The 26622-nt window shown below is 38.0% G+C and overlaps 1 protein-coding gene across 2 annotated transcripts in view; it reads right to left on the bottom strand.

The window, feature by feature from the left end:
* KCNJ3 (potassium inwardly rectifying channel subfamily J member 3) overlaps positions 1-22961 on the bottom strand; it is a 144513-nt gene extending 121552 nt beyond the window's left edge. The window contains exons 1-3 of one of the 2 annotated variants that reach the window (XM_032857835.1): positions 22862-22961; positions 20998-21755; positions 10582-10798 (exon numbers count right to left, since the gene is read on the bottom strand). In XM_032857835.1, the coding sequence (XP_032713726.1) occupies positions 10582-10798; positions 20998-21699 (919 nt within the window). In that variant the 5' untranslated portion in view covers positions 21700-21755; positions 22862-22961. Of the gene's footprint in view, positions 1-10581; positions 10799-20997; positions 21850-22861 lie in introns of those variants that run through there. The other variant, XM_032857836.1, reaches the window with a different exon arrangement.
* Positions 22962-26622: the final 3661 nt, after the last annotated feature.

The following is a 26622-nucleotide window of genomic DNA, read 5'->3' as shown; positions in this document are numbered from 1 at the left end:
CATGAGTCAGAAAGTAAACCCTCAGCACAGAGAAAGTACTTAAAAGAAAAGAAAAAAACAAAAAAAAAACAAACAAAAAAAACCGTTGAGAGCTCATACACAAATAGACAGACATTCAGTTCATAAGGTCCAAACCTTCTCTAGTCATCAAAGCACCAGGCACTCTTCCCTTCCCAAACTTACCCCATCTGGAAGAAATCTGCCTTCCCAGGAATCCAGATTACACCTGTATCTAAATGTTGAGGTACAGCACAGAGTTGGTCCTGCATGTGACTAAAGATGGCTCTGAAAACTAATGGCAGGACATTTTTGATCTTAAATGACAAGAAATCTAAACTAAAAATAAAATTAAACAAAATAAAATAAAGGGCCTAAATTATATTAAAACTTAATTTAGAGACATACAAAAAATTGTTTGACAGTAATTTAAGGGAGACTAAGATGCTCTTTCTCCAAAAGCCTTTAAGATTTAATTATCTCTCTGAAATGGTCCAGACGTCACTGTTCTCTGAACTAGGCAGCAAGAATGGATCATGAGCTATTCTCAGGCTTATGAGTATATTTTTGGCACAGGAGGTTCAGCAAATACATCCCATACATAATCAACACAATTAAGGTAATGCTCCAAGGATAAGTCACCTTTGAACAACAGAAAAAAATATTTTCCTCCTTACTCCTCTGCCCCAGACAGGACCTTCTCAATTTCATGATGGCACCCTGTTATCATCATTAATACATATTAAAATACCATCGTTTATACAATAACTCTATATAATGTTTATCTCATTCAACATATTTTTTCAACAGCAACAATGACTTTCTATTTGAATTTCAGTTCTAACCTCTCCTGAGCTAAATGGGCCAATGATCTTGGCCCGATCTTGGCCAAGGATCCATAGGCCCAGATAGAGCCTACCACATAGAATTCACAAAGTCATAACTAATTGAAACAAAGCAATGTCACATTGTGCCTATGATCCTGATTTGTCAAAATAAACTCAGTCTATCTGGATCTCAAGTCTTATCCACTCATTATCACTTTTTATTTAAAAACATATTTACATTTATATTTAATCTCTGCAATCTCTACCAAAGCTATCCCAGAAAACTCTCAGCAGTTTAGCTTTAATGTCTAAGAGCCTTTGTTAGTCTTAGTATACAGTTGTGAGACTACTCTTTTGGACTTTACAGTAAGCATAAAGATATTCTCTCCTAGGAAACAATAAATAACCACAGACAGTGATCTGGTCTAATGCATGTGTTGCAACTTCAGTGATCGGAATTCTCTCCATCAGCAAGTGGCCCTAACATCCTTGCCTGGCGTTTATATTACATCTTCACACAATGTTCCACAATAGCTATCACATCTTGTTCTTGCTTATGATGATGAATAGCAATGCATTTTAATTCATACTTCTGATTTTCACTGCTTTTCTACCCATATTAATTTGCATTTGGCTACACTGATCACAGTCTGAATTGACACAAAGCTTCATCTCTGAAGACTTCAGAAATTTCAAGAGCTAAGTTCTCTTTCATTTGTATAACATGTCAGTGTGGTAGATTAGGCCATGACAAGGTAGTTGAGTAGTTAATTCAGTAGCTCTAAGTGGCTTTCCTGGTTGCTGGATTGATGCATTCTCAAACTGCAGTGTTCTTAATAAGAATCACCTGGGTGCTTATTAAAAATGCAGATTTCCTGAGCCACAAACACCAGACATTTTAACACTGTAAATGTAGGTAAAAGCCCAGAAGTCAGTATTTTAATAGGTATACCAGTATACCATGGGATTTCAACATACATAGTCCCAAAACTGGGACGCCTGGGTGGCTCAGTTGGTTGGACGACTGCTTTCGGCTCAGGTCATGATCTCGGAGTCCCGGGATCGAGTCCCGCATAGTCCCAAAACTTCACTGAAAAAATCTCTGAGAAGGAGTTAATGTTTAAACTGTGAAATTCCTTGTCATCGGACTATACTGCATCTTACCCAAAACTGTTCTACCCAATTACAATTCTCCTATATCTACATTTAACAATTAGCTAGATTATCTATAAAGTTTGATGACTTATTTTATTCATATCAGCCATAGGTCAGAGTGTCACAAAATTTGGTCTTACCCTCCCTAGCCCACCCTACCCCAGTAATTGACCCAGACCAACCGCCTGCAAAGCAAATGAGAAACTTCCATCCTAAGATGCTAGCATTGTATTAATTAAATCCCCTATAAAATGCAGCAGTGAAGATAATCGAGAAAATAACACATGTGAAAATACTATTTCTAAGTATTTTGGGGACTCCAGTGCTGACAAAGGTGGAATAAGGAAAATGATGGAGTAACTCCAGTCGTGAGTCTGAAAAGACCTAATCCACTATTATTAAAATAAACTTCTCAATTAAATTGAGGCAGGCATTTAGGAAGGCTTAACTAACATTCCTGACTATTAAGTAGGATGACCAAATACTCCATATTGCTTAGGACTCCTGGTTTTATTTGTTTTTATCTTTTTTTTAAGGTTTTATTTATTTATTTGTCGGAGAGAGAGAGAGAGCACACATGCAGGGGGAGCAGCGGGCAGAGAAAGAGGTAGAAGCAGGCTACCCACTGAGCAAGGAGCCTGATGCGGAACTTGATCCCAAGACCCTAGGATCATGACCTGAGCCAAAAGCAGATGCTTAACTGACTGAGCCACCCCGGCATCCCAAGAGTCCTGGTTTTAGCACTGAAAGACCCATACCTCATAAAGCTTTCAACTGGTTGAGTTGGCTGGCCACCCTATTTAATGCTTCAGTATTTAGGCATTACATTTGTAAAGCACATTAAAAATCCCTATAATGGACTATCAATAGAAAATTCTGTTAAGTAGGATTTTATATAGGAATGCTCATGAAAATTAAGGCCTTAGATTTAAGAAAGAACCATGGCACCCTTAAGTTTGAGCTTTACTTTGATTCAATAATTTACTGAAGAAGGATCTCTAAAAAAGAGATCAGAAGCATGAGTCAGAATGCAAACATATTCAGAAGCAATAAATGCTTAACAAATATATAATCACAGAAGTTAGGAGGAGGCATGTACATTGACATTTCCAATACATACAGATTCAAATATCATGGACTTTTAACTAATAAGGTAGAAAGTCTTCTAAAACTACAAAAATTACTTTAAGAAGTAACAGCAATTCGGGTAGAACAAGAAAACCAAAAAGTTAAACAAGTCACACTTGATGTAGGTCCTGACTACAACAGTTGTGAGGACCTCAATGCTAATGGTTTTGAACCTGTGATGTGGAAGGAGAGATCAAATTGCCAGTGGTCAGAAGAGAGCTACCTCACTTACAGTTACAACTAGGGGTGTTGCTGATCACTATGTTCTCACAGATCACTGAGGAGTCAGGATTAATTACAATTTAAAAAGTTAAATAGTGTAATGATTAATTATAATTAATAGAGTTAAGTCGTGTAGGGGACAATTAGAGGCACATCTCAATTATTCAAAGTTGAACTTCTGCTCTGTGATTTATTCATTAGAAAATTTCAAACTGTTTTTAACTAGTAAGGAGAAAAATCAATGTCTTACTTGTGCTGTTTTATTTCTTTTTCTCCATTTATGTTTGGTTTCTTTGGGTGCCTTGGCTTCTAAGTAGAATGAAGAACTTCAGTGGGAAGGATCCTAGAGCCCTTTTCTCCATTCTTGTTTAATCACAAATAACAGCTTTGAAACCAGAGGCTTTTTTTCCGTTATTTTCAACAGTCGCATAGTTGCCTGAGCCAGGCAGTTTCACGCAGGACCCAATTACCTCTGGTCTGGCCTACTGTAACAGCCTAATAACTGGTCTGTCTCCGGTCTTAGCCCCATTCAATCCATTCTCCACCTACAACCAGAAGGACCTTTCAATCATGCAAATATGATCATGGTATTTTACTGCTTAAAATCTTTCAAGGGATTTATTGCCTGCAGAATCAGGCCCAAACTATAACTCACAGGTAAGTTCCTCTCCAGCCAGTTACCCTCCACTGGTTCTAAACTCTGACCATACCAAATTACTTCACTCAACAAAATGAAGTCTAGAGAGAAATGTACTAGTTATACAAGCAACTTATACATAAAAGGAAATGCAGGCAAATGAGAAATATGACCTGAGAATTCATGAAATAAAACTAGTAGCCCATAGATACAATAATTTCAACCTCATCAGTAATCAGAAAGAATAAAACAATGTCAGACTGGGGAAAAAATCAATTGTAATATCCATTGTTGGCAAGGATATGAAGAAATGGGCACCTTCACACTTGTAAATTGTTACCAACTTTCTGGATAGCAAACTTAACATATGCATTAAAAACTAGCAGATTTATATGCCTCTTTATCCAAGAATCCTATCTCTAGGAATTTATAGAAAGTTGGTAGTAAATAAATTAAAACTATGAACTATAAAATATTTACATTATTAAAAGGAAATACCTAAAAAGCCCAGACTAGGAAATAGTACAGATTAGCATAAAAGAACACCATTAAATCTAATGGTGGAGAATTACAATTTGATGTGAAAGGTATTAATAGTATATTATACAATAAAGTAAGTTATAAAACAGTACATGTGGCATACTAACAGTATATCTGAATGCAGACACCTGAAAGGTTAATGACCAATAAGGTAGCAGTATAGTGGTTGAAATTAAGAGTTTTTATTTTGCATATTTGTGGGTTTTATTTGTTCTTTAATGAGCATTATTTAATAATAATTTCATAGTCAAAAACAGCTTTTTAAAGTGAATTATAAAAAAAAAATATAGACTAAAGAAAAACACCTACAGGGAAGACTGAATAAATATGGCAACAAAAACGGTATTATTGCAGACATGGGAGCCAAGAGTGAGCATCAGTGTATGGACATTACATTAAAGAAAAGCAGACTAATTTTCTCAGGAAGAAATATGTGCATTTTGATATGACAGTCATTAGGGATTTTTGAGCATAGATATATCATCAAAGTAGTGTTGCAAGCAAATTTACTGGGCAATAGTGTGTAATCTGCATGTAAACAGAGATCCTAAATCCACTCCCGGGACAAGTACTGTGATTTGGAAGTACTATTATCAGTGCTTAAAGAAGAACTGAATTGAGAGACCTCCATAAGAGAAAGAGGGGCAGCCAGTACCTTGCTCCTTTGGAGCCTTTACTAATATCCATACCTGGAATGCCCTTCTTGTAAGCTCTACTTAAGATACGGTGTTTGGTCTCAAAGTTCACCTTCTCATTGCAGCCTACCCTGATTTGCCTATGCTCCCAATCCCTCTTGCCTTGCTTTATTTTTTCCACAGCACTGATCACTTTCAACATTCCAGATGAAAAACTTTATTCATATTTATTTTGTTTTCTGTTTCCTACATAAGAATATATGTATCCACAAGGGCTGAAATTTGTTGTTGTTGTTAACAAAGGTGTCCTGTTGGGTCAGGAGAGTGTTTAGACTCCAATAGTTATTCAATAGGAATTTGTGGAATGAACAATTGGATCTAAAAGGGGAAAGAGGTGGGGAGTCTGAGATAAAACTACAAACACTAACAGGGACAAACTTTCCAAAATGAGGAGATAATCTGCATGTAATATGATGATTTGGTATATGGACAAGCTGACTCTGAATTAAAACAGTGACATCCAAGTAAGGAAAGTGGCCTGGAAGTTAACAATAACTACAAGACCATACTGGTGAGAGATTTCATAGCTGAAGATAAAAAGAACAGTGGACTTGTATTCTTGAATCCATTTTAAAAAGTGGAGGGAGAGGAGAGGATGTAGATTTGAAAAGAAAGAAGTCAAAGGCTGAGATTTACATTGACAGGAAAGAGGAGGCGGCAGTGGTGCAGGAATCTAGGAACAATTGGAAAATATAAATTAGAAGAAGGAAAAAAACAAAGAGAGGGAGAATGGGATGTCTCTGAATCTGGGGAAGAACCTTGAGTATAAAAACACAAATAATGGGCTTTGTATTTTTCCAAAGAGCTCGAAATGTTTGAGAACAAATACAGTCAACAGGATTTTAGGTAGTAGGTATGTTAGGTATAGGAGCTTGAGCCACGAGTGGTGGGGAACAGAGCTAGCTATAAAGGAGATGGTTTTGGAGAATAAAGACACTTTTCCCCACAGACACTCGGAAAGAGAAAGAGAAGATAATTATGAGAAAAGGATAAGGAAAGTAAAAAAAAAAAATGTATAAAAACTGAAGTGTCACATTCTTTTTGATAGAATAGGTGGAGATGATATGCCAAGGAAAGGATAGGACAGCTGGGACTGGGGGCATGGAAAGAGAGAAAAGGTCTAAAATAGCTCCCACAGGGAGAGAGCCTGGGAGTGCAGAAAAGACAATTAAAAAGACTGCCAAATAGCAGCAGAGAGCAGATTGAAGTTTGAAAGCATCCAGTTCTAATGAGCCAAATCTGCAATGCTGTTTGCCTCTAGCAGTGCTCTCTCTCCTGAGAAAAGAAACTCAGGGAGCCAGAGTTAGAGGTAACAAAGGTTTAGGAATTTGCTGGGCCAATAAAGAAGCAAAGGTTATTAATGAAGAAGTGAAGCTTGTGCTCCTTGTTGGGAGTGAAAATCCAAAATCATTTGAAACAAGGAAGGCACCAATGCCAGAATCTAATCATTGAGGAGTATTTCCAAGGAAGTAGGAAAAGTAATTATTGTGAGTTCTGAGCTGAAAGCTAAAACTTTCAAGGAAATTAGAAAGCTTCTCATTCCCACCACCACTACCACCACTCCTGCTGAGACTAGAGGAGGAATGGGGAAGAAGCAAATCTAAAAAAAAACAGAAGATTCTTATCAGAGGACTGATGTAAAGTGAAATGAGCAACTCGTGCTCGCGCGCGCGTTTTGTGTGTGTGTGTGTGTGTGTTGGGGAAGGGGAGGATGGGTATTACCATAACACAAAAAAGTCGTAACTACCTAAAGTTGTATGCATTTCTAAGGCATTAGGGTCACTCATTTTTAAACTACAAGGCAACCTGCTAGAATGAAAAAAAAAAAGTGTATTTTGTTTATTATATACAATTTGAGATTTCTACCATATAAATACAATCCCAATGCTTTTTAGTCAAATCCCAGTGCTTCCCATTGGCTCAACACAGTCATCTGTAGTGCAGAGATGGCCTCTCCACCTCTCTGACTTCTCACTCCACTCTCCACATCATTCACTCTGCTCCAACCACCTCTGCCTATTCTTAGTTTCTGGAAAAATCTAACTGATTCCCAATGAAGGACCCTTGCCAGCCATGCTGTTCTCCCAGACAGGACCAGGAAGGCCTTCTTGACAGTCAGGTCTCTGCTTAGGTGTCACCTCAGAGAGAACTCTTTGTCAATCCAAAGTGCCGCAAAAGGCACTCTCTCCCATCACCTGGTTTTGTAGTGCTTTTTATTCCTGACACATTTTACCTGATAAAAGCTTGCTTATTTATTTTTCTTGTTGGCCATCTGCTTCCTCCACTTAGAATAAGACCTCCATGAGGAAAGGGATTCTGGCTGTCTTGGTCACCACCACATTTCCAGCATTTCAAAGACTACCAAGCACACAGTGTGCATTCAATTATTTATTGAATGAATGAATGAATGAATGAATGATAAAACTTAGTATTTTAATGTTAAACATGATGGGACATTACACTGTGTATATGTTTGTTCCTAAAACTGTGTTCCAGAAAACTGTGTTTATGTGAGATAAAAATGGTATTATTGCTATCTCAGAACATCCTAAAATACCATATCTGTCTTATTATAAGCAATATGTATTATGAGAAAGAAAACTTGATTGTAAACAGAAAGATAAAGGAGGAAACCTCCCTGAAGATGAATCCACATATATCTCAGTAAAGATATAAATGATCAGATGGACATAAAAATATTTCTATTATTTTTGCCAGGATCAGAGAGGTCTGGAAATATAGACAGATTTTACAGAATTTGAACAGTGTGGGATTTAATTAGTTAGGGCACATACAAAAACAAAATGTCAGATAAATTTTCCACAAAATAATCTTATAAATTATGAGTAATGTTTTTGCTGTTTGTCTTGCTATATTTTATCTAGAAACGGGTTCAATTATGAGGTCAGGAAAAGCAGATTTTAATCTTTTCTCCATAGAAGGCAATCTCAAAATAAGAAATTCAGACTCCAGTCAAGTTTTCACACTTTCTGTAGAAAGTATTCTCTGCCGGTTCATTGTTACCAAAACAAAACAAAATAAAGTGAAAAGAAAATAAAGAATAAAAAGAGGGGGTAGGAAATGTTAAAATCTGCAGTCTTAATGAATAATTTTATGTACAAAACTACTAATTACATTATATAGGACATTATTTATTAACTAAAATCCTCTGAAATCTGATGAAGATGTATCAGTTAAGTCCATACACAGGTATATTTTCAAAATCTCATAAGATGTCCATGTAGCAGCCAAAAATCAAAAGGTTAATGAATAAAGAAACCTTAGAAGAATCCAAATTGAGACATGTTCGACAAAATACCTGGCCTATGCTATTCAAGTACATCAAGGTCAACAACAAAAAGCAAGGTTGAAGAACTATTCCATCTTAAACCTGAGGAGACAAGTAAACAAGTAAAGAGCATAATCCTTAATCTGATGTTGAATGGGGCTGTTGCGATGGTGGAGGGTAGCTACTATGACAATTACTATTTCCCAATGAAATCTGAACATGGACTGTGAGCTAAATGGTAGTATTCTATCATAGTTAAGTTTCCTAATTTTTTTCTGAATTTCACTGTGATTTTGCAGGAAAACTTTCTCATTCTTTAGAAACACAAACAAACTAGGGATAAACAGGGAAAATTAATGGATGGATGGATGGATAGATGATAGATAGATCAATCAATCTATGGACTGGCCTAATGAAAAATTTCTAAGACTGTCAAGTGAAACAAAAACCTCACTCATGTCAGTGATCAGAATAACAGTAAGTAATTAGTAAACAGATATGTCAAAGATAGAACCATATGCTATAATAAATAAATCAATAAAAATTGCAATATCTGTTGTTTAAGCCCTAACAATATATCATTACTTCACTAAGTGAGACGAACAAAAATTAAAGATGAAATGTAAAGATTCATTGAACTAGAACCTTTTGCAACTGTTTTCATTATTTATCAATAGATGGTATATTAGAAATATACTATGACATCATTTCAATTTTGAGTTACAACAATAATTGGAGGATTTAAACCATAAAATAGTCCACAGAAATCAAACTGCAGATATACATTGCTGATTTAAATCTTTACTCATTGTCCTTAAAAATCTTAATTTTTAAACTAAAGCACTAATAATAATAAAAATGATAGTAATACAGCAAGCAGATTTGAGGTGGTTATTATACCATTCTTACTTTACAGAGAAGGAAAAGAAGCTTATACAGATTAACTATCTTCCACAAAATTGAAACAGTGGTATGTGATAGCTGTACAAAGATTAAAAGGCTTGCCTTCTCCTGCTCCTTGAACAATACTTTATACCATGGTGGGAGATTTTTTCATTACGTAACATCTCCCACCTTAGTATAAAGCTTGAACATGTCCATGTTACTGCCAGTGTTACTTTCAAAATTGCTATAGTTTTACATAACAATTAGCATTTTAATATTGAAGTGACACTGGTAGAAAAAATGAGAGCTAAAATATTTCTTGCTTTTTCATTACTTGTAGAAAGGGCAAAATTGAAGATACACATACATGCATGTATACACGCACTTATTTTGTGTGTGTGTGTGTGTGTGTGTGTGTACGCGCGCACACGCATGGATAGAAATGTACAGATATTATGTTGGTCTCGAGTATCTAGCCGGTTCCAAACCAACTGGGCAATACTCAGACGCCAAGTAATATATACTCTGATTTATTGTTTCTTTCCTTTGTTCCTGACTCTCCCCACCGTGCAGCAAACTGTAAATATGTGGGACATACCAAAGCTATAGTGCATCTTAAGGGATAACATATAGCACATAACTATACCAAAGCCGGAGAAGAAAAATATCTTTAAAAATATTTTTGGTCAAGGTTCAGCTGAGGAAATCTACTGACCCACTTTGAAATTAAAATGCGGCTTTAGCACAGACACACTCAGGGAATTTTCCACTGAGGTTGCACATAGTAGCATATCAAAGCTCTACCAATGACACCCCGAATCACCATCCCTAAGGCAAGAATATGCATGCTGAATTTAGGCAGCTCACTAATTACCCTGAATTTATTTTAACCTTACATCTTTTTAAAAAATTATGATTATAAGAAATCCAACTTTGCAATTAGACTAGAATATCATAATCCTTTCTAGGAGTCATCTGTTTCCTTTTTTTTTTTTTTTGTATTCTTGAGTTAACATTACACATGCAATGATCACAACAGTCATCTTCATTTTCAAAGTGTTATCAACTTAACGTCACAAAGAAATAAGTCAATATTTTCAATATTGTGAGCTGAGATATTTCGACCAATTCAGGATAGATATTGTGCTATAATATAATGTTATTATAGAACAAAGAAATGTGATGACAGATGTGTGTTTTACTCACCCGTGGTTTCCACAATGCCTTCTAGGATGACGACAATCTCGAACTGTTCAGTTTGCATGCTTCGCTGCGATAGGTCATAAAAGGGGCTTTTGGCATCGATCACGTGGCAAATTGTGAGGGGGGAAACAAGAAAAAGTTGATCGGCCCCTGTACTAAAACCTACATCCAGTTCAAGTTGGTCAAGGGGAAGGAACTCACCCTCAGGTGTCTGCCGAGACTAGACAAGCACACAGAAAAAGAGAAGAAATCACCACTTGTACTGAAATTTTCAAGGCAGCCCAACAGTAATTTACACCATTGCCAACATTCAGCACTATCAATCATCTGCAACAAAATCCAAACAAATCATTATGCAGCTATGCTCTAGCAAACGGGCCGAAATCCCACATAGCTTATGGGGAACATACATGCATTATTTATAATATACGACTTACTATAATTATCATTCCCTAACTCATGAGCTTTGGAGAAATGCCTGGTCCAACAATGGCTGTTAGCACAAACTGTGGAACCGAGTGTCCATGTGCTACTGCTTGACATAAATCAATTCAGGGTAACTCATTGCAGGCCAGATTTGTTTTCCTCACAAAGCAAATAAATAGGCACTTCTTAGGGAGTTTGTTAAAGCTGAAAAAGGTTGATCGTAATCTCAGAAAAGATTTACTGTCTCATTACAAAGCAAACCAATAATTTTTCTAGGACTTTTGAAAAGTAACAGATAGATATAAACCTTGATATAAAAGTGAAGATGATATCCTATTATGTTATGCACACAATAGGTCACATAATACAAAGAAAAGGCATATGTTGTTGGCTGATAGCTTTCAAACTCCCAATACCAAACTGCATTAAAGTTGTTTAGCTCTCTATTTATTTCATGAATTTTAAAACATAGTGTAAAAGCTGTGGGCTACATTGACATTTTTTAAACAAAATGCAATTAAAAATCTATATTAGGTAAACTTTCAGTTTCCTAAAACTTTCATAACGTAGTGGCATTCCGTATCAGTATAAATCATAAAAACCTTAAATCGCTTACATGCAAAACTCTGAACGACTACCTAAAAATGACGATGAACAATTAGCAAACCATGAAAGTTAACGTCTTTCCTTTCTATTCGTTCTTATTTTATTTTCCGTATCTGTTCCTTATAAGGATCATATAAAAGCAAATATTTGTTTGATTTAAATGATGATGCTGGTAAAATAAGGGTTAAATAGTTGCATACAGAAAAACCTGCAGCGGGGTGGAAGCTAGCTGCTGGTCAAATGGGGGTTGGAAGAATCCAATATATTTAACAGAATCTGCAAAGCTCATTTACTACACAAAACTGAATCTATAACACTAGTCTGTGCAATGAAGTGATAGTGCAAAGACAAAATCCTTACTTTTGGTAAGGTCAGTGTCCAAGAAATATCTTGGCTTTTTAAGTGGAGTAAATGAGTCTGAAAACACTGAGAAATATGGTTTAGTAAGCTGTCCTCTGTGGCAAAACTAAACCAAGGTAGTAGTAGACCGTTATCGCAGCAATTTTAGACTCCCAACAGCAGAATCAATTAGGCAGGCTATTTTGTAATTAGTGATACTCAGGAATTTTATTTGTGTAGAAAAAAAATCCAATGAAAATGGTGAGAATATTTTTCTTCTATGCCTTATGAGTAGTTGACTAAAGAAGAGTAAGAGAAAAGGGGGGGGTGGTAGAAAGAGGAAATAGAGGAAGGAGAAGGAAGAGGAGAAAGAGAAGGAAGAGAAGAGGAGGAGGAAGAAACACAATGATTAGTGACAAGAAAAAAAAAATACATGGGAAAACCTAATAGTCCAAAAATAAAAACAGTAGCTCTAACAACCAATGTTGTAGAAAACCAGACATTTTGAAGCCAGTAGCAGTTACCTGTATTTCTAACTTATTCCCAAATTGGTAAAATATGAATGAGACCAGCATCCTTCAAACTAGAAAACAGTATAACAAGTATTGATTAATACTACAAAATAAAAGCCAAAAACAAAACAAAAACAAATAAAAACAAAACCCTGTGTCATTTTTCTCTCACCTAGTAAGAAACAGGTGCTATATAAACACAAGGTGGTATTCTGATGTTTATAAGTAATGAACAGAATTTGGGCCATTTCACTAGCTGTTCTAAGGTCTGCTTTTTCTGTACTAAATGAAAATGTCCATAAAAATAATTCCTTAAAAATTCAGTTTCCCATTTATTTAAAAAAAATTCTCCCCCAAAGATGTATTTTTTCTTATATATATATATATATACATATATATATATATATATACACACATCAAAACTAAAATTAATCTTCCTTTTTAATATTTTGGTATTTATACCTGTGCCTCATTCTAAAAGGCTGTAATCTATTAACATTCATATTTTCTGATCATTCAACAAACCGTGAAGAGAAGTGGCCTAGAAACAAGCTATCAGGAGAAAGCCAACCTAGAATAAGAAACGTTTCATTTTTAGCTAGCAGTTAACTCATATATAGGTAATTAAGACTCAAATATATAAAAATCTGTTCCATTCAGACTCCGTGTATCTTCTGGTTTTAAAATCTTTTATATATATATATAAAATTATACCTATGTTCCTCCTTCCCAAAATGCTTTATATTCCATCCAAGTCTTAGCAGAAACAAAGTTGACAACTGTACCTATTATGTGACGCTATGCGGAAAGTAACACTTTCATTACTTTGAAAGATATTTTACATGCTTATGTACTTTTCAGATGAGTAAAATTCCCTGCATATCCATTGAAAATTATTTTCCAGTGGGTGCCATATAATTTATCCTTTCTTTAAATGATTCTGAGACACCGCAGATATCCACAATTTTGTCTTTTGAGTCTTCCTCCTTCGTGTTAGGCCAACAAATATTTCAGCTATCAAAACGCTTACCTCCCTGAGTTTGGTTTGCTTCTCTGACCCTGTAATAGACTGGGAAGCCTAGTCATTACTGTTAAGTAAACAGAATGCTCTTCTTTTAGAGGAGTGAATGGTGTGGTTTGAATGTGGCAGGTGCTTGGAGTACTAGAATTGTCTGAAGTCTGAGCTCCTGGATAGAGCAAAGTTAGCTTATCAGTGCTCAGCCAAATACAATGTTCCAAAAACCTGCATATGTTTACCAAATACACTTTCAGAGGCATGTTAGTTTTAAGTCTCTCAACTTGCGTAAGTAAGAGAACTGTTCAAGAACTGTGATCTATACACGTAAATGAAAAGGAAAGCAGAAAGAAAGGAGTTATATATGTACCTTCATATGATTAAAGTGTGATCTGTACCTTGAGTATGTGATAAATCAATGGCACTAATATTCCATCACTTTCTAGTTTTCCCATTTAGCTATCAATTACCATATTTCACCCAGGAATTTTGATAACAAGCAGAAAAACTACAGGAAAAATCAAGCTAACCTTTCTTTATTATGTCTCCTTAAAAATTATGATATAAAAAGAGATCTTTCATTAACAGAGCAGTTTGCTGATGGTCTACCTGATCTCCTTTAGTTCTATAAACCTCCTAATCCTATAGGAATGCAAAATCATGATCATTTCCAAGATAAAAATGTATAAACAGATATGGTCAATATCAATATAATTCCAAATAATTGTTATAGATTAAGATTAATGCTAGTAAATTACTAAAATTCCTAAAAATCTGATAACTAAGGTTGATTTTATTTGATGAAATAATCATTTAGAATCATAAAATGACTGAGTGAGAAAGAAGCACAAAAACAAAAGAGTTCATGGAAAATTGGTAATTCTTAAAAATTTAGCACACAATTTAAAAACACTAGGACTGGAGAATGACTTCCAGATGACTTTTTTATTTTCAATTGTGTGGAATGTGGGGAAGGAAATAAGGAGGACCTTTCTGGTTGATAGCAGTATAGCAATTTCTGGGAGATAAGAAAACAATTTTAAAAATCTGAGGCTTAAAGTTTATTTAAATTTACTGTATAAAAAATTGTAAGTAGAACATGGATTTTTGAAATGGTTTTGTACTACTTAGAATGTGGCAATAATTTCTAAGTTATTCTTCATTATAAAAATTGCTATGTAAAAGTATTTCTATTATATACATTTTAATTATATGGAAATGTGGATATGTGTAAAAGCTTATGTCTCATCTTATAGTCACATGTACTGATTTCAAAGAAGCAGCTAATATCAAATGACTTTAAACTCCCTTAAAGTCTAAAAGAGGCCTACTGGATAATCAATTACAAATTCTGACTAAAGATGAAAAACGATTCAAAAGTCACAGATGCCTGGAAGGGATTATCAATGTCATGAACTCTATAGACAAATAGCTTTCATATTACAGATGAAAGACTACTGAGTACATGTCCAAATACGTACACACACACACACACACACACACACACACACACACACACACATTTAGAACTGCCCTGGCATATCTTCCCTCTGTGAGATTTGTAACCATTTACCCACATTCATTCAACAGGAACACACTCCACCAATATAATCAATCTCTTTGCAGCCTTTCTCCCATCTCTCTAACCCAAAACACTGTTCTAATTATAACCATTGTTCTCTTTCCTAGCTTGGAGGGAAGCTAGGGGAATGTTGAAAAGAACATTTAATCACTACCATCTGATTCATGAGATGTTCCTCTATCATACTCTAAGGCTTGTCCTGTGTCCCACTACCTCCCACTAGTGTCTACTGGAAAAGGATGCTGAGGGCCACCGGTCAGGAAAGGAAAAGACAGGAAAGGAAACTAAGATGGAGAGGGCAAGCCCTCTTCGCCTCCCACCTCCCACCGTTTTACATTTATCTGTAATTTCATTTCTCCTCTTTAAATGTGCAATGTGTGTGTTTGTGTGTGTGTGTGTGTGTGTGCGTGTGTGTGTTGAATATATACTGAAATCACAAAGAAAATCACAAATGAAATGAAGTTGCAGTGCTATCTGCAAGCTAAAATTAGGAAATAAGCTAAAAGCAGGTACTAGAATAAGAAACAAAAGTACCCTGTGACTTGAAGCAGTTCTGGCAATGGATTTGGGACTCAGACCAAATTTCAATTCAGGTAGAAGAGAGTATGGACCTAGATTTTTATCTAGGCTACCTCTAATTAAATTGTACATTTCTTTTGACTCCTTAAGTTTGAAATTTCATCAATACTCATGTAGAAAAAATATGACCAACATCAAGTCTAAAATAAAAAAAATGTAATGCTAAGATAATCATCCCATAAAAATATGTTTATTTTCATGAAAAGAAAGTACCTTATAGAACAGAATGTAATTTATCTTATAATAAATTACGTGAGGCTTTTATACTATTCAAATGAAAGAACAGCTTTATAATTCCTTGAGGGCCTTTTATGGAATTTATATTAACTGTGGACAGGATTTGTAACCCTGCATGCACATTTTCCTCCTACTCAACAAACTCCCTCAAATCCATCAAATGCTTTTTTCCTACTTCTCTTTATCATTTGTTCTCACCTACTGCTGTTAATTTGTGGGTCTTTGTGTCCCTTATTTCTGTTCACACTGTATTACCCTGAGCACAAGCTACCCTGTATTTTTCAGGAAACATATTTAAAAAATATATATTACGAGTATTTTTTGAAAGAATAAGAATTCTACGTTTAAAAAAACTTCCTTACCTATTGGAGAATTGTACTCATGTCAAAAAAAGCAAAGCTAGACTAGGAACTGTGCTTTCTCTTTAAAGATATAATGAATCCACCTGAAAAAAAATCACCAAACAATATAGGATCCAGCCCCAAGAGTTCTGGGAAACTTGGTCTTAGGCTCCTTGAATATTTTTACTGACAGCTTGTATGATACTGAGAACAGGTGTTTATTAGGCATCCATTTGTGGTTTTAATTTTTCTAAAGGAGGTAACTAATTATTTCAAGACCAAAATTAAATTGGCCAAGACCAATTGGTGAAAAGAGTCAGTCATACAAAATAAAGTCACATAGAATCAAACACCTAACTACATTTCGGTGCATAGTATGAAATGCAGGCAAACAAATAAAAATATGAAAAAAATCAGGAAAAATCATGTGGTCCAGAAATCACCATGGTTCAAAAATTAACAAAGGTTAAGACATACAAAGAGGATGAAGAGCTTATTGGTTTCAAAAACAATAATATTGTTTTTTATTACATCTGCACTTGCTCACATTCATATGGGGAAACCAGATAGCTGCCAAAATGAGTATTCATATAAATATAAAATAAAAGACGTGAATACAAAAAGAATATATATGATACATCAAAAGGTGACTGTGCACCATTACTTTTCAATAAGTGAAAGTTAAGGGTTGCAAAGCTGCACTCCTAGGAAAGAAAGATAACTATTTGCAAGGACTAACAACATGAAAAAGTAAATTATACTTCCATGAGAAAAATTTATCTTTATTTTTATCTTTTAAAATATGGATCCAACAATAATTGATTTTAAAATTTACTTTATGCAAGTAAATATAGTTTGTTGTGCCTATATAAATACGTATACATACATGATGGCTTCTGGATAATAAGCTTCTAAATTCTTGAACAATGTATCAACAAAGATTATTTAAATCTTCCCTTACAAGATGTATATCTAGGGCAGTCAACCATTCGTGTTAGATTTATAGAAAGGAGTAGTCAGATTTCCAAATCCTTTAAACTTACTACAAAATTACAAGGTCCAGAGTTTGAGCCATTAGCCTAAAGTCTCAGGCATTTTTATTAAAACTTTCTGCTAGGTGATACATTAACTTAACATGATCATGCTATTCATTAGTTCCTATAATTTAGAATTTAAAAAAAGAAGGTAACTAAAATAAACTTAAAATCCAAATAAAACATCAATATGGGGATGTGAAGAGGAAAAGAGAAATAATATTCAGTTTGAGTTTTCTGAAGCTGTATTTATGATCAAATTACAAATTTCAAAGAATAACTTCCAATTATATTCTTTAATTTCTATTGAATCTGTTTTTTTTTAATTTCTGAGCAAAAAAAAAAAAAGAAAGAAAAAGAAAAAAAAAAAAAAGACTGACCAATCCATGCAAAAAGTTGGAAGATCTATATTTGAATATCAAAATTAATTTCAGTATTTGCAAGCTTGAAAGACAGGAATAGAGTTGAAATAAAATGTGCCTTCACATAGGAGTATGTGGTTGGCTCAGGAGGTAGAGCATTTTACTCTTGATTTCAGGGTCCTGAGTTCAAGGTCCCATGCTGGTTGTACAGATTCCTTTAAAAAAAACTTGCTTTCATTTAAGTTAATAACATAATTTAAAATAAGGCAGAGAAATTATTTAAAAAACTGTTATCAAAACCTAGATAATTCAAAAGATATAAGTGTGAAAATTCATAGTAGCAAGGACAAGAAAGCCATATTCATGTTCTACCTTCCAAGAATAGAAAGTACTTTATAATCATTAAGAGAACTCTTATATTAATACAGATAAACTTTTGTTCAAAAAATAAGAAAATAACAATAGAAAAATATAAATGAAATTAAATTAGATAATAGGAAGAACATAGACTATAATTATTATCATTGAATAGTATGTTTTATTATAATTGAATAGTATGTTTTTAATGCCATAAAATTCCAAATATTTCTATTAAAAATATATCAATCCTATATTTAAAATGTCAAACAGGGGTTAAAAGAGAAAGCTAAATATGTGTAATAATATTTAACAAGAAGACTGCATAAGACTGATATCAAAACACTCCACTTATTACTATAAGATTAGGGTACAGCCTCTCTTTCAAAATTTAGTTGGTTGTTTTGGGTCACTTCAATCTCAGTCCCTAAGAGAACATGAGAGTTAACTTATTAAAGACAAATCTCCCCTCTAATTTTGCTGAATGTTATGAGCTCCGTAATAAAACAGGACTCCTTTTTAATGAAGTCTAAGGAAATGACAAGAACTATGAGAATTCATTGTAATTACTATGGCTACAAGAAAAATCAACTCAAACAAACAACACTAAACTGGCAGGCTGAAGAACTGACTGGTCCTCTCATTCAATAGACAGCAGGACATCATTTCTCCATAATTTTGTTTAGATATAAATTGACACTACATGTCAATTAGTTTTACTCCTAGCACTGACACCTTCTAACAAATCAAAAGTAGAGAATTTTATAAGAATATTATAGATATCATTTTAATTAGATGTTATTTTATCACCTTGTGTTAATATAGCACCCTGCTCCAAATTTGTCAACACCACAAATCTTTTATTGTTTTTAATCAGGACACTCTTTACGGTATATGTGGTACATTGCCTTTACATAAGAATCATTATCAGTGTCCTAAACCACTGTTAGACTGAATACTTCAAATTCATTGTACCTTTGTAAAGAACAAAACAAACAGAACAACAAAACACACACACACACACACAAACACACACACACAAAACAAACAAAAAACTGATACGTAGATTAATTCTAATTATTCTGGCTTTGTTAAAACACAATTTAATAAAGTCTCGAAACATCTAAAATATGTTGCCTCAAAAGATACTTATTTTAATAAATGACTATATATTTGAAAAACTAGAGAACAGCAGTAAATGATCTCTAAAGCCTAATTTTAAATGTCCAATATCCAATCAATATAGTAAACTATTCTTCAGTAAGAATCTCACAGTGACACATAAACATGAGTTCCTTGACATAGATATTTACGCTGTATTAATGTGTTCCTATCCTCCATGTAGGCCTGAACTAAAGAGAGAGATTACATATCTTGATCTATTCATTGAAAGAGGCACATAAAACTAACACCAATGCAATAAAACATGTCTAGAGACAACTGCTTAGCCTAGTCCAAAAACCTCACTTAGTTCAAATAGTGGTCAATAACACATGTGCTAAGTGACATAACAACCCATATGCAGCTCAGTGAAATTAATTATGAAGAACATGGCCTCACATCGTTTATTCATAGTTACCTAAATGAACATGCACATCAAAACTAAGTTGAAAATTTGCCACTAAGCTCTGCAGAAGTTAGTGTGTTTTCCTGTTTATAGTGTATGATGGGGAGTGATAGGGCAGCTGAGTTAAGGCTAAAACTTTACTGAGCAACATGATGAAGAGGAATTCGGGTAAGACCTTATAAATTAATAAAAATGACAGGCGAGCCAAACTTTTTTAGGGCACTTTTAACTACAAAATCAGTTGAAGCTGTGTAAGACAACATATTTGCAGGGTGGCATTGAAATTTCAAAGGCAAAATCTCAAATCTTCATCAGATTTTCATTTTATTAATGCTAAATTCTGAATCTGGCTATGGTTCTCTTTGCAACCTCAGATAAATTTTTAAGATTTTATTTGAGGTCATCCTTTTCAATTTATGAAGAGTTGAAAACTACCTAAGGCAAATGCCTCAGAAAGTTGAATTTTTTTTTAATAAAAAAGTTGAATTGTAAATGACACCCAGAGAGAGAAGTGAGCTTTTTATTTCTTATTCCCAGGCTCTAATTGGATGAATGATAAGGGTGGGCTTTTCTTGTTTGTAGTGGTGCCCTTTAAGGACTAGATGGACCTTATTTTAATAACCACTCCATGAGTAATCTGTCTTAGCATTTACACTGCTGATGGTAAGAAGCAATCTTCTTTAATGGATGCTGAAAAGCTTCAAGTGAAATCTGTAATTGACAAAGGCTTCATAGAAACTGGCAATTAAGAACAAAATTAACAAGAGGCTCCACAGAAAAAACACTCAAGGTTTCACAGAATTCTTCTCTAGGAAAGTACTTAATAAAAATAAAAATCTGAAAGAGCCAGGTGTTGTTTCTTCCACATTATTAACTACTTTTCTGATCACTGCGCTTGTTTAAAAAGATGAGCATATACAGTTCATGTTATTGAATCTAAAAAAATAATCCGCCTGCTAATACTGTTAAGAGGGAAAAAAGAGATAAAGAAAAAGTAAAGAAAAGCCCTAAGTGAAAGTTAAGGCAAGTTCAGGACCTATTTCTTCAAAATAACAGCTGCTCAGTTTTAGTACCTCAAGATTAGTGGAATCGTGTATTGACAACTCAGAAACTCTTTAAAGAGCCAAGCAGCACGGGTAGGGAGAACTAGGCCCTCTACCTCAAGGCTCCAGGAGCCAACACCACTCGGTAAGTGTGACTAGTCAGAAAGTGATACAAGCACATTGCAATTATTAATATAAATAAGAGCACGAGAGTGAGTGGAAAAGGAACAGAACTGGCAGCTGTACTCTCATTGCCCAGTCCTCCACGCCATCCAACTCCACTCCACCCCCTGCGTCCTCAAGGAGGTTTACCTGCGAGACAGGTCAGACTAAGAGCCAGGAGAGAGTTCTCAGGTGAGCTATTTTCCGCCGTCGAGGGTTGGCGGCAGCCAGGTGGGGAAGGGGCGGGTAACACTTACTTTGAGCAGCTTACAGCGGATCTGCGCGGAGACCATGTGGCTGTTGCGCAGGTTGCCCACCCGGAACATGAGCGTGAGTTTTCCGTCCCTCATGGAGATCACCGCGTGCTCGCTAAACATCAGGGTCTCCGCGCGCTTCTTGGGCTGGGACATCTTGATGAACATGCAGCCAATGAGGAAGGCGTCCACGATGGAGCCGAGGATGGACTGGAAGAGGAAGAGAATGATGCCCTCGGGGCACTTGTCGGTAATGTAGCGGTAGCCATAGCCGATGGTAGCCTCGGTCTCGATGAAGAAGAGGAAGGCGGAGGGGAAGTTATAAACATTGGCCACGCAGGGCGTATAGTTGCCAACGTGGGCTTTGTTCAGGTCGCCCCGAGTGTAGGCGATCACCCACCACATGGACGCCATGAAGAGCCAGGCCACCGTGTAGGTGAGGATGAAGATGAAGAGGTTCCAGCGCCACTTGAGGTCCACCAGGGTGGTGAAGAGGTCCGAGAGGTAGCGGCTCGTCTCGCTGCCCAGGTTGCCGTGCTGCACATTGCACCGGCCGTTCTTGTCCACGAACCGCTGTCGCTTCTTCTTGGGCACAAGCTGCTGCTGCGGGCCCTGGCCCGGCCCCTGGGGCTGCAAGCCCGAGCCGCTGGACGAGGTGGTCACTACCTGGTAATCGTCCCCAAATTTCCTTCGGAGTGCAGACATAATACGGAGGGGCGAGCCAGATTCAAAACGCGAAGCGGAGGCGCAGGGGCCGAGCGCTGCAAACCAGCACCAATAAGGAGGTGGGGGCGGGGGAGAGAGGGGGGACAAAAGCGAGCGCGCCCGGGCTGGGGGGCGCACCCGGCAGGTAGCTGCGCTCTTTGCCCCCTGCGGACTCCTCTCTTCCCCCGGGACGGAGGCTTTCTCTCCAAGCTGAGTCTTAAAACAAGAAAGTGTTCTCCCGCACTCAAGGCAGGAGGGATGCAAGGACCAGGAACCCAAGCGCAATTTTGCCTCCAAGCTTTTCCAGGCTTCTCTTTTCTTCCCCCACCATCGGCATCCCGGGCCACCTTTCGCCTTGCCACAGCCCTCCCGACTACCCTGCAGCCCTCCCAAACTGACTTTTTTTAAAATTAATGAGTTGACAGGCGAGTCCCACCCCACCTGCCAACTCGCCAGGCTGCCGAAACTGCGCTACCTGCTCGGTCCAGACCCTCCCCCCTCCCCGCCGCTCCCCGATCGCCCGCCCCCCGGAACCGCTCCCGGCTCCCCCGGCACTCCCGCCTCCTATCTTTTGGCCAAAATCCCGCCCAGAGGCATGTCGGCCGGGCACCGGTGCAACACCCCCCACCCACGCCCTCTGGGCTCAGAGTCCCCGGCTCCGGACTCCAGAGACGCGCCCGCCTGGCGTCGGCGGGCTGCTGAGTTTCCGCGGGCGCCCCCAGGGCCCTCCGGCCGACTCTCAAGGGCCCCCAGGCCGCCCCCGCGCCCAGCGGAGACGCGGCGGTGCACGAAACCGGAGCACTCACCCACCGGGAGAGGGCAGGAGGAGGCGCAGCGGGCGGCAGCGGCAGCCTGGCCTCGCACTCCGCGCTCAAGGCTGTTTTCCTCACCCCCACTTTAACTGGTGCACCACGGTGGGCACCAACGCAGGTCCCCCAAGCTCCGCACCTCCCTGAGGGCACCACGCTGCCCCCACCAGGAGGACCCTGGAGCGCCCTCACGGACTGACTTGGGCGCGGGACTTGAGGGTTCCTTGGCGCCGTGCTCTCTTAGCAGGCGACCGCGGTGCTGCCGTAAAGGGTTCGAGCCTCGAGCTGCCGGTCAGACTTTCAGGTTAAAAACCAGCGCCGCTTCAGCCCTTCTTCTGCTTCACGGTGCCTACCTTTGCCTCTTCCCTCCTGGGCCCCCCACTCCCTGTCCGCGCCTCGGTGGCTCCGGGTAAGATGCGAGGCGCGAGCTGGGGCGGCGGGAGAGCGGTGTATGCGCTGGTGCGTGTGATCAGCTGCAGAGCCGCGCTAGCCCCGCCTGTCCCTGCCTTCCCCCGCTGTTCCACCAGCCTGAATTGCACCTCCGCGCCTCAGTTGAGCCCGCAGTGTCTGACAGCTCAGGAAAAAGCGAACCCCTCCAATGAGGAGCAACTCTACATCCGCTCCCCAAAGCCTGCCAACTCTCCTTCTTCGCCCCCTGCCTCAGGTCGGAAAGCCCCCAGCAAGCCGCGTATGCTGTCCTCTGAAAGAAGTAATAATACGTCTCTGTAACTAGGGCTCTCATCTAAACCGATGCGTGGATCCGGAGATGCACCATGAACAGAGAAACCAACTGGCTCCACCATGGGCATGTTCAGAACTCAAGTTGCAAGTAGCAGGGGGGTCCTTAGGATGGGAACGGAAGGGAGGGGAGACACTAATAAGAAAATTCACAATTCTTTCTGAAAATGGCTCTATTAGAAATGCTCAGAATGTCCACAGTTAATGTGTGGCTGTAAAGGAGGGAGGAAAACTGGACTTTAATGATCCGGAGCCTGACAGTTAACTTAATGGAAGGGCAAAGTGCAGAGATAGTTAACATAGTGCCCATGTGTAAATACCAGCTTATTTACCACATTTCATGTTCGCTTTAAAATGCCATTGTACCTTATGGCATGCTCCATTCAGTTCAGATACATGAAATGGTTCTTCTTGGAAAATCATCAAATTGTGGTGTTATGAAAGCAAAGGGCTTGCTGTAAGACTCACATGCAAATGAAAATTAGTAATCGTAATCGTACTAGTTCTCTGCTAATAGGTACTCTCTTCTACCTCTCTAGCCCTAAACCCTAGTGCAGGTAAGCCTTGCACCTTTTCAGCCATAAGTACAGAACTCTCACTGTCATTTGGTCTCTCTCTGTCATTTGTCATCTATCCCAAGTTACAGAGTGTTCTCCTGCAGGCTCTCTGATAAGAGGTCAGTAACTCTGTTATTCTTTAAGGTTACATAAGAAGGGAAAGTGACACTGTGGGAAGTGGAAACTGCTGTGGGTCTGCAATCATAAGACCTGATTTGAGTCCTGGCCTTGCCATTTACAAACTCTGTGACCTTGAGCAAATAGCTAAACATCTTTGAGCCCCAATCTTCTGCTCTAGAAAAACTGAATTTTAACATTTTCACAATGTTGGTTTTATTAACTATTTTTTGCTGTGAAGGATATTATATACTGGGCGGCAAAGTTGCAACAAGGCCAGGAGATTAGGAATGAGTTTTGGGAGTTGGCCCCATGTTGTTACTAACACATATATTTTCTTCTCATTTCTGACTACTCTCCCCCTAACTCCTTCTGCCCTTGCCAGGCTGGCTTCTTTCAATTCCTGAAACCTACAGAGGCGTAAGCCCTATCCTTGTGCCTTTGGCCTATCTGTTCTCTCTTCTTGCAGTGTTTTTGACCTGCTGTTCTGTGTTGCTGGCTCCTCCAGTCCCTCAGCTCTCAACCTGAAAGCATTCTCCTCAGCGAGGCCTTGGCTGCCTCCCAGGTACCCCCATCACACAGCTCGGTTCATCTACATTTTATTTTCCTGGCTGCCATTTTCTTCATTTGTTCATTCCCTCCACCTCCACCCCTCCCCCCATCACAGTCCTGGCATATAAGCTCTACAGGGGCAAGAACTTTGTCTGTTCTTGTTCTTGTTCTGTCTTGTTCACTGCTACGTCCCCAAATCCTGGGACACTACCGGTCACATAGTCAGGCCACTATCAATATTTGTTGAATCAATAACAGATGTGCCAACCTATAACAAATGTACCAATCTGTATCACTAGGAACTCCATGTACACTGAAACTCTCTCTGAATGATACAGAATTGAAAGTCATCACTAAATCAATTATAGGATTTAATAGAAAAGAATGTGTCCATTTTTAAAAAGCAATATTTTCCATGCTTGTTAACTTTGGAACTGATATTCAATGAGCTGCCAAAAGTTTCTGAATGTATTGCTACAATATCTCTCATGATTTCCCCCTCTCTCTTTAAAAAATGCTTTCTTCAAATCCCCATTTGACTTTAAGCCCCAAGTCAAATGATTTTCTTGTCCTCAGTCTTTTGCTCCTTCAAACTGTCCTAGACAGTATTACTAAATCTGTCTCCTTAGACCCATATAAACTTAGCAATAGAATGGAAACCAAAGAGTTCTCTGATTATTTCGTTTCCAAAATCTTATGCATTCCCACCTTTCAAAAAATACTTCTCTATGAAACCTTTTGCCATTTTCCAACAAATGAACTTAAAAACAAATAACTTTATACTTTGAGAGACATGGTCAAGTTTAATCCTCTCACTTCACAAAGAAGCAACTCAAAGCTGGAAAGAGAAAATAAAGTTGCTCAATGTCACAGGGTCGATAAGTGGAGACCTTGAGATTTGAACCCAGAGCAATGCATCTCCAGAATGTGGGTACTCTACCATCCCTTATCTGGTGCCTAGAAAGGAGTATAGGATTCCTGCTCAACAGCCAGGGTCCCCTTCAACTCTGCCATGCTTCTCATGCAGGCTGAGATCAAAGGGCCTCCAAATTTGGCCTTATCTGTCTTTCCAAAATCATCTCCCACCTTTAGTGTGGGTTCTGCTCCAGCCAACTTTGACTCTTGGCAGTTTCCCAAACATACTCTACATTAACTTCATTTGCTCACCTTCTTTCTTGTCACATAAATACCCTTTTTCTGTCCCTGCAAAGTTCAAATCATCATCACTAGTGTGCTGAGCGGGAAGGATTTCTTCAGTTTTTATTTCTAGTGCCACCCCCTCCATGAGGCTTTATTTTATTCTGCCCCAACAGTGATCTACCTCTTCTCTGAATTCTCATTCCCCTAGATTTGCAATGTGGTATGTATGTATGTATGTGTTTGTTTATTTATTTTTACTCTCCGGTCTGTATTTGAAATCAAAATTCACCAATATTTCCCTGATACAATGGTAGACACCTGACTATCACACCTCTTAATATTTTGCTACTGCTCAATACTCTGGATCCCCAACTTTACCTTGCTCATGGCAAATAATTAATAAAAATTTAGAGAGAACTACAATGTGTTTAGCCTACTTTAATGTGTCAAGCAACGTGCTTGGAACTTTATAGTTAGTATTTACCTAGCTAGGAAGATGGCAGAGCAGGGATTTCAAAACCTGTCTGCCCATTGTCAAGGTCCTTATTCTCTTAGAGGAACAGTATGGCCTGATAAGTTACGTATTTTTCGGGATGCCATCACGTCCCACTTTAAATGTGGCTGAGCCTTTGACCTGTTTGTGACATTGAGTCCAACTCCTTGGAAATGTTTAAAGATGAACGAAACTCATCTTCCCCTGTTAGGACAGCTGCTTCCATGATGACATTCTGGAGGGCAGCCAGCCCCACTGTGCTGAGGCCAGGCAGGATGTGTGGGGAATAGACGGATGACAGAAGGCCACCTAATCAGGTGCTGTCTGATGAACTGAAGTAGAAACACTGTAAACACAATGGGTCAAAGGAAGGAGAGGCACACAATTTCAGCCAAGGCCACAAGGCCAGAAAATTCTGGAAAATATAACTACAGCATACACAAGCATTTATAGTCTAACATTTAAAGATAGGGCAGTAGATTATAAACAGACTACGGCACAGTTCTTGGGAGAGGGG

Source organism: Lontra canadensis, unplaced genomic scaffold (genome assembly GCF_010015895.1).
Source record: "Lontra canadensis isolate GAN:19392208 unplaced genomic scaffold, GSC_riverotter_1.0 scaffold13, whole genome shotgun sequence".
Lineage (NCBI taxonomy): Eukaryota > Metazoa > Chordata > Mammalia > Carnivora > Mustelidae > Lontra > Lontra canadensis.
The sequence above is the reverse complement of the archived record's forward strand: the minus strand, read 5'-3'. Positions and strand labels throughout refer to the sequence as shown.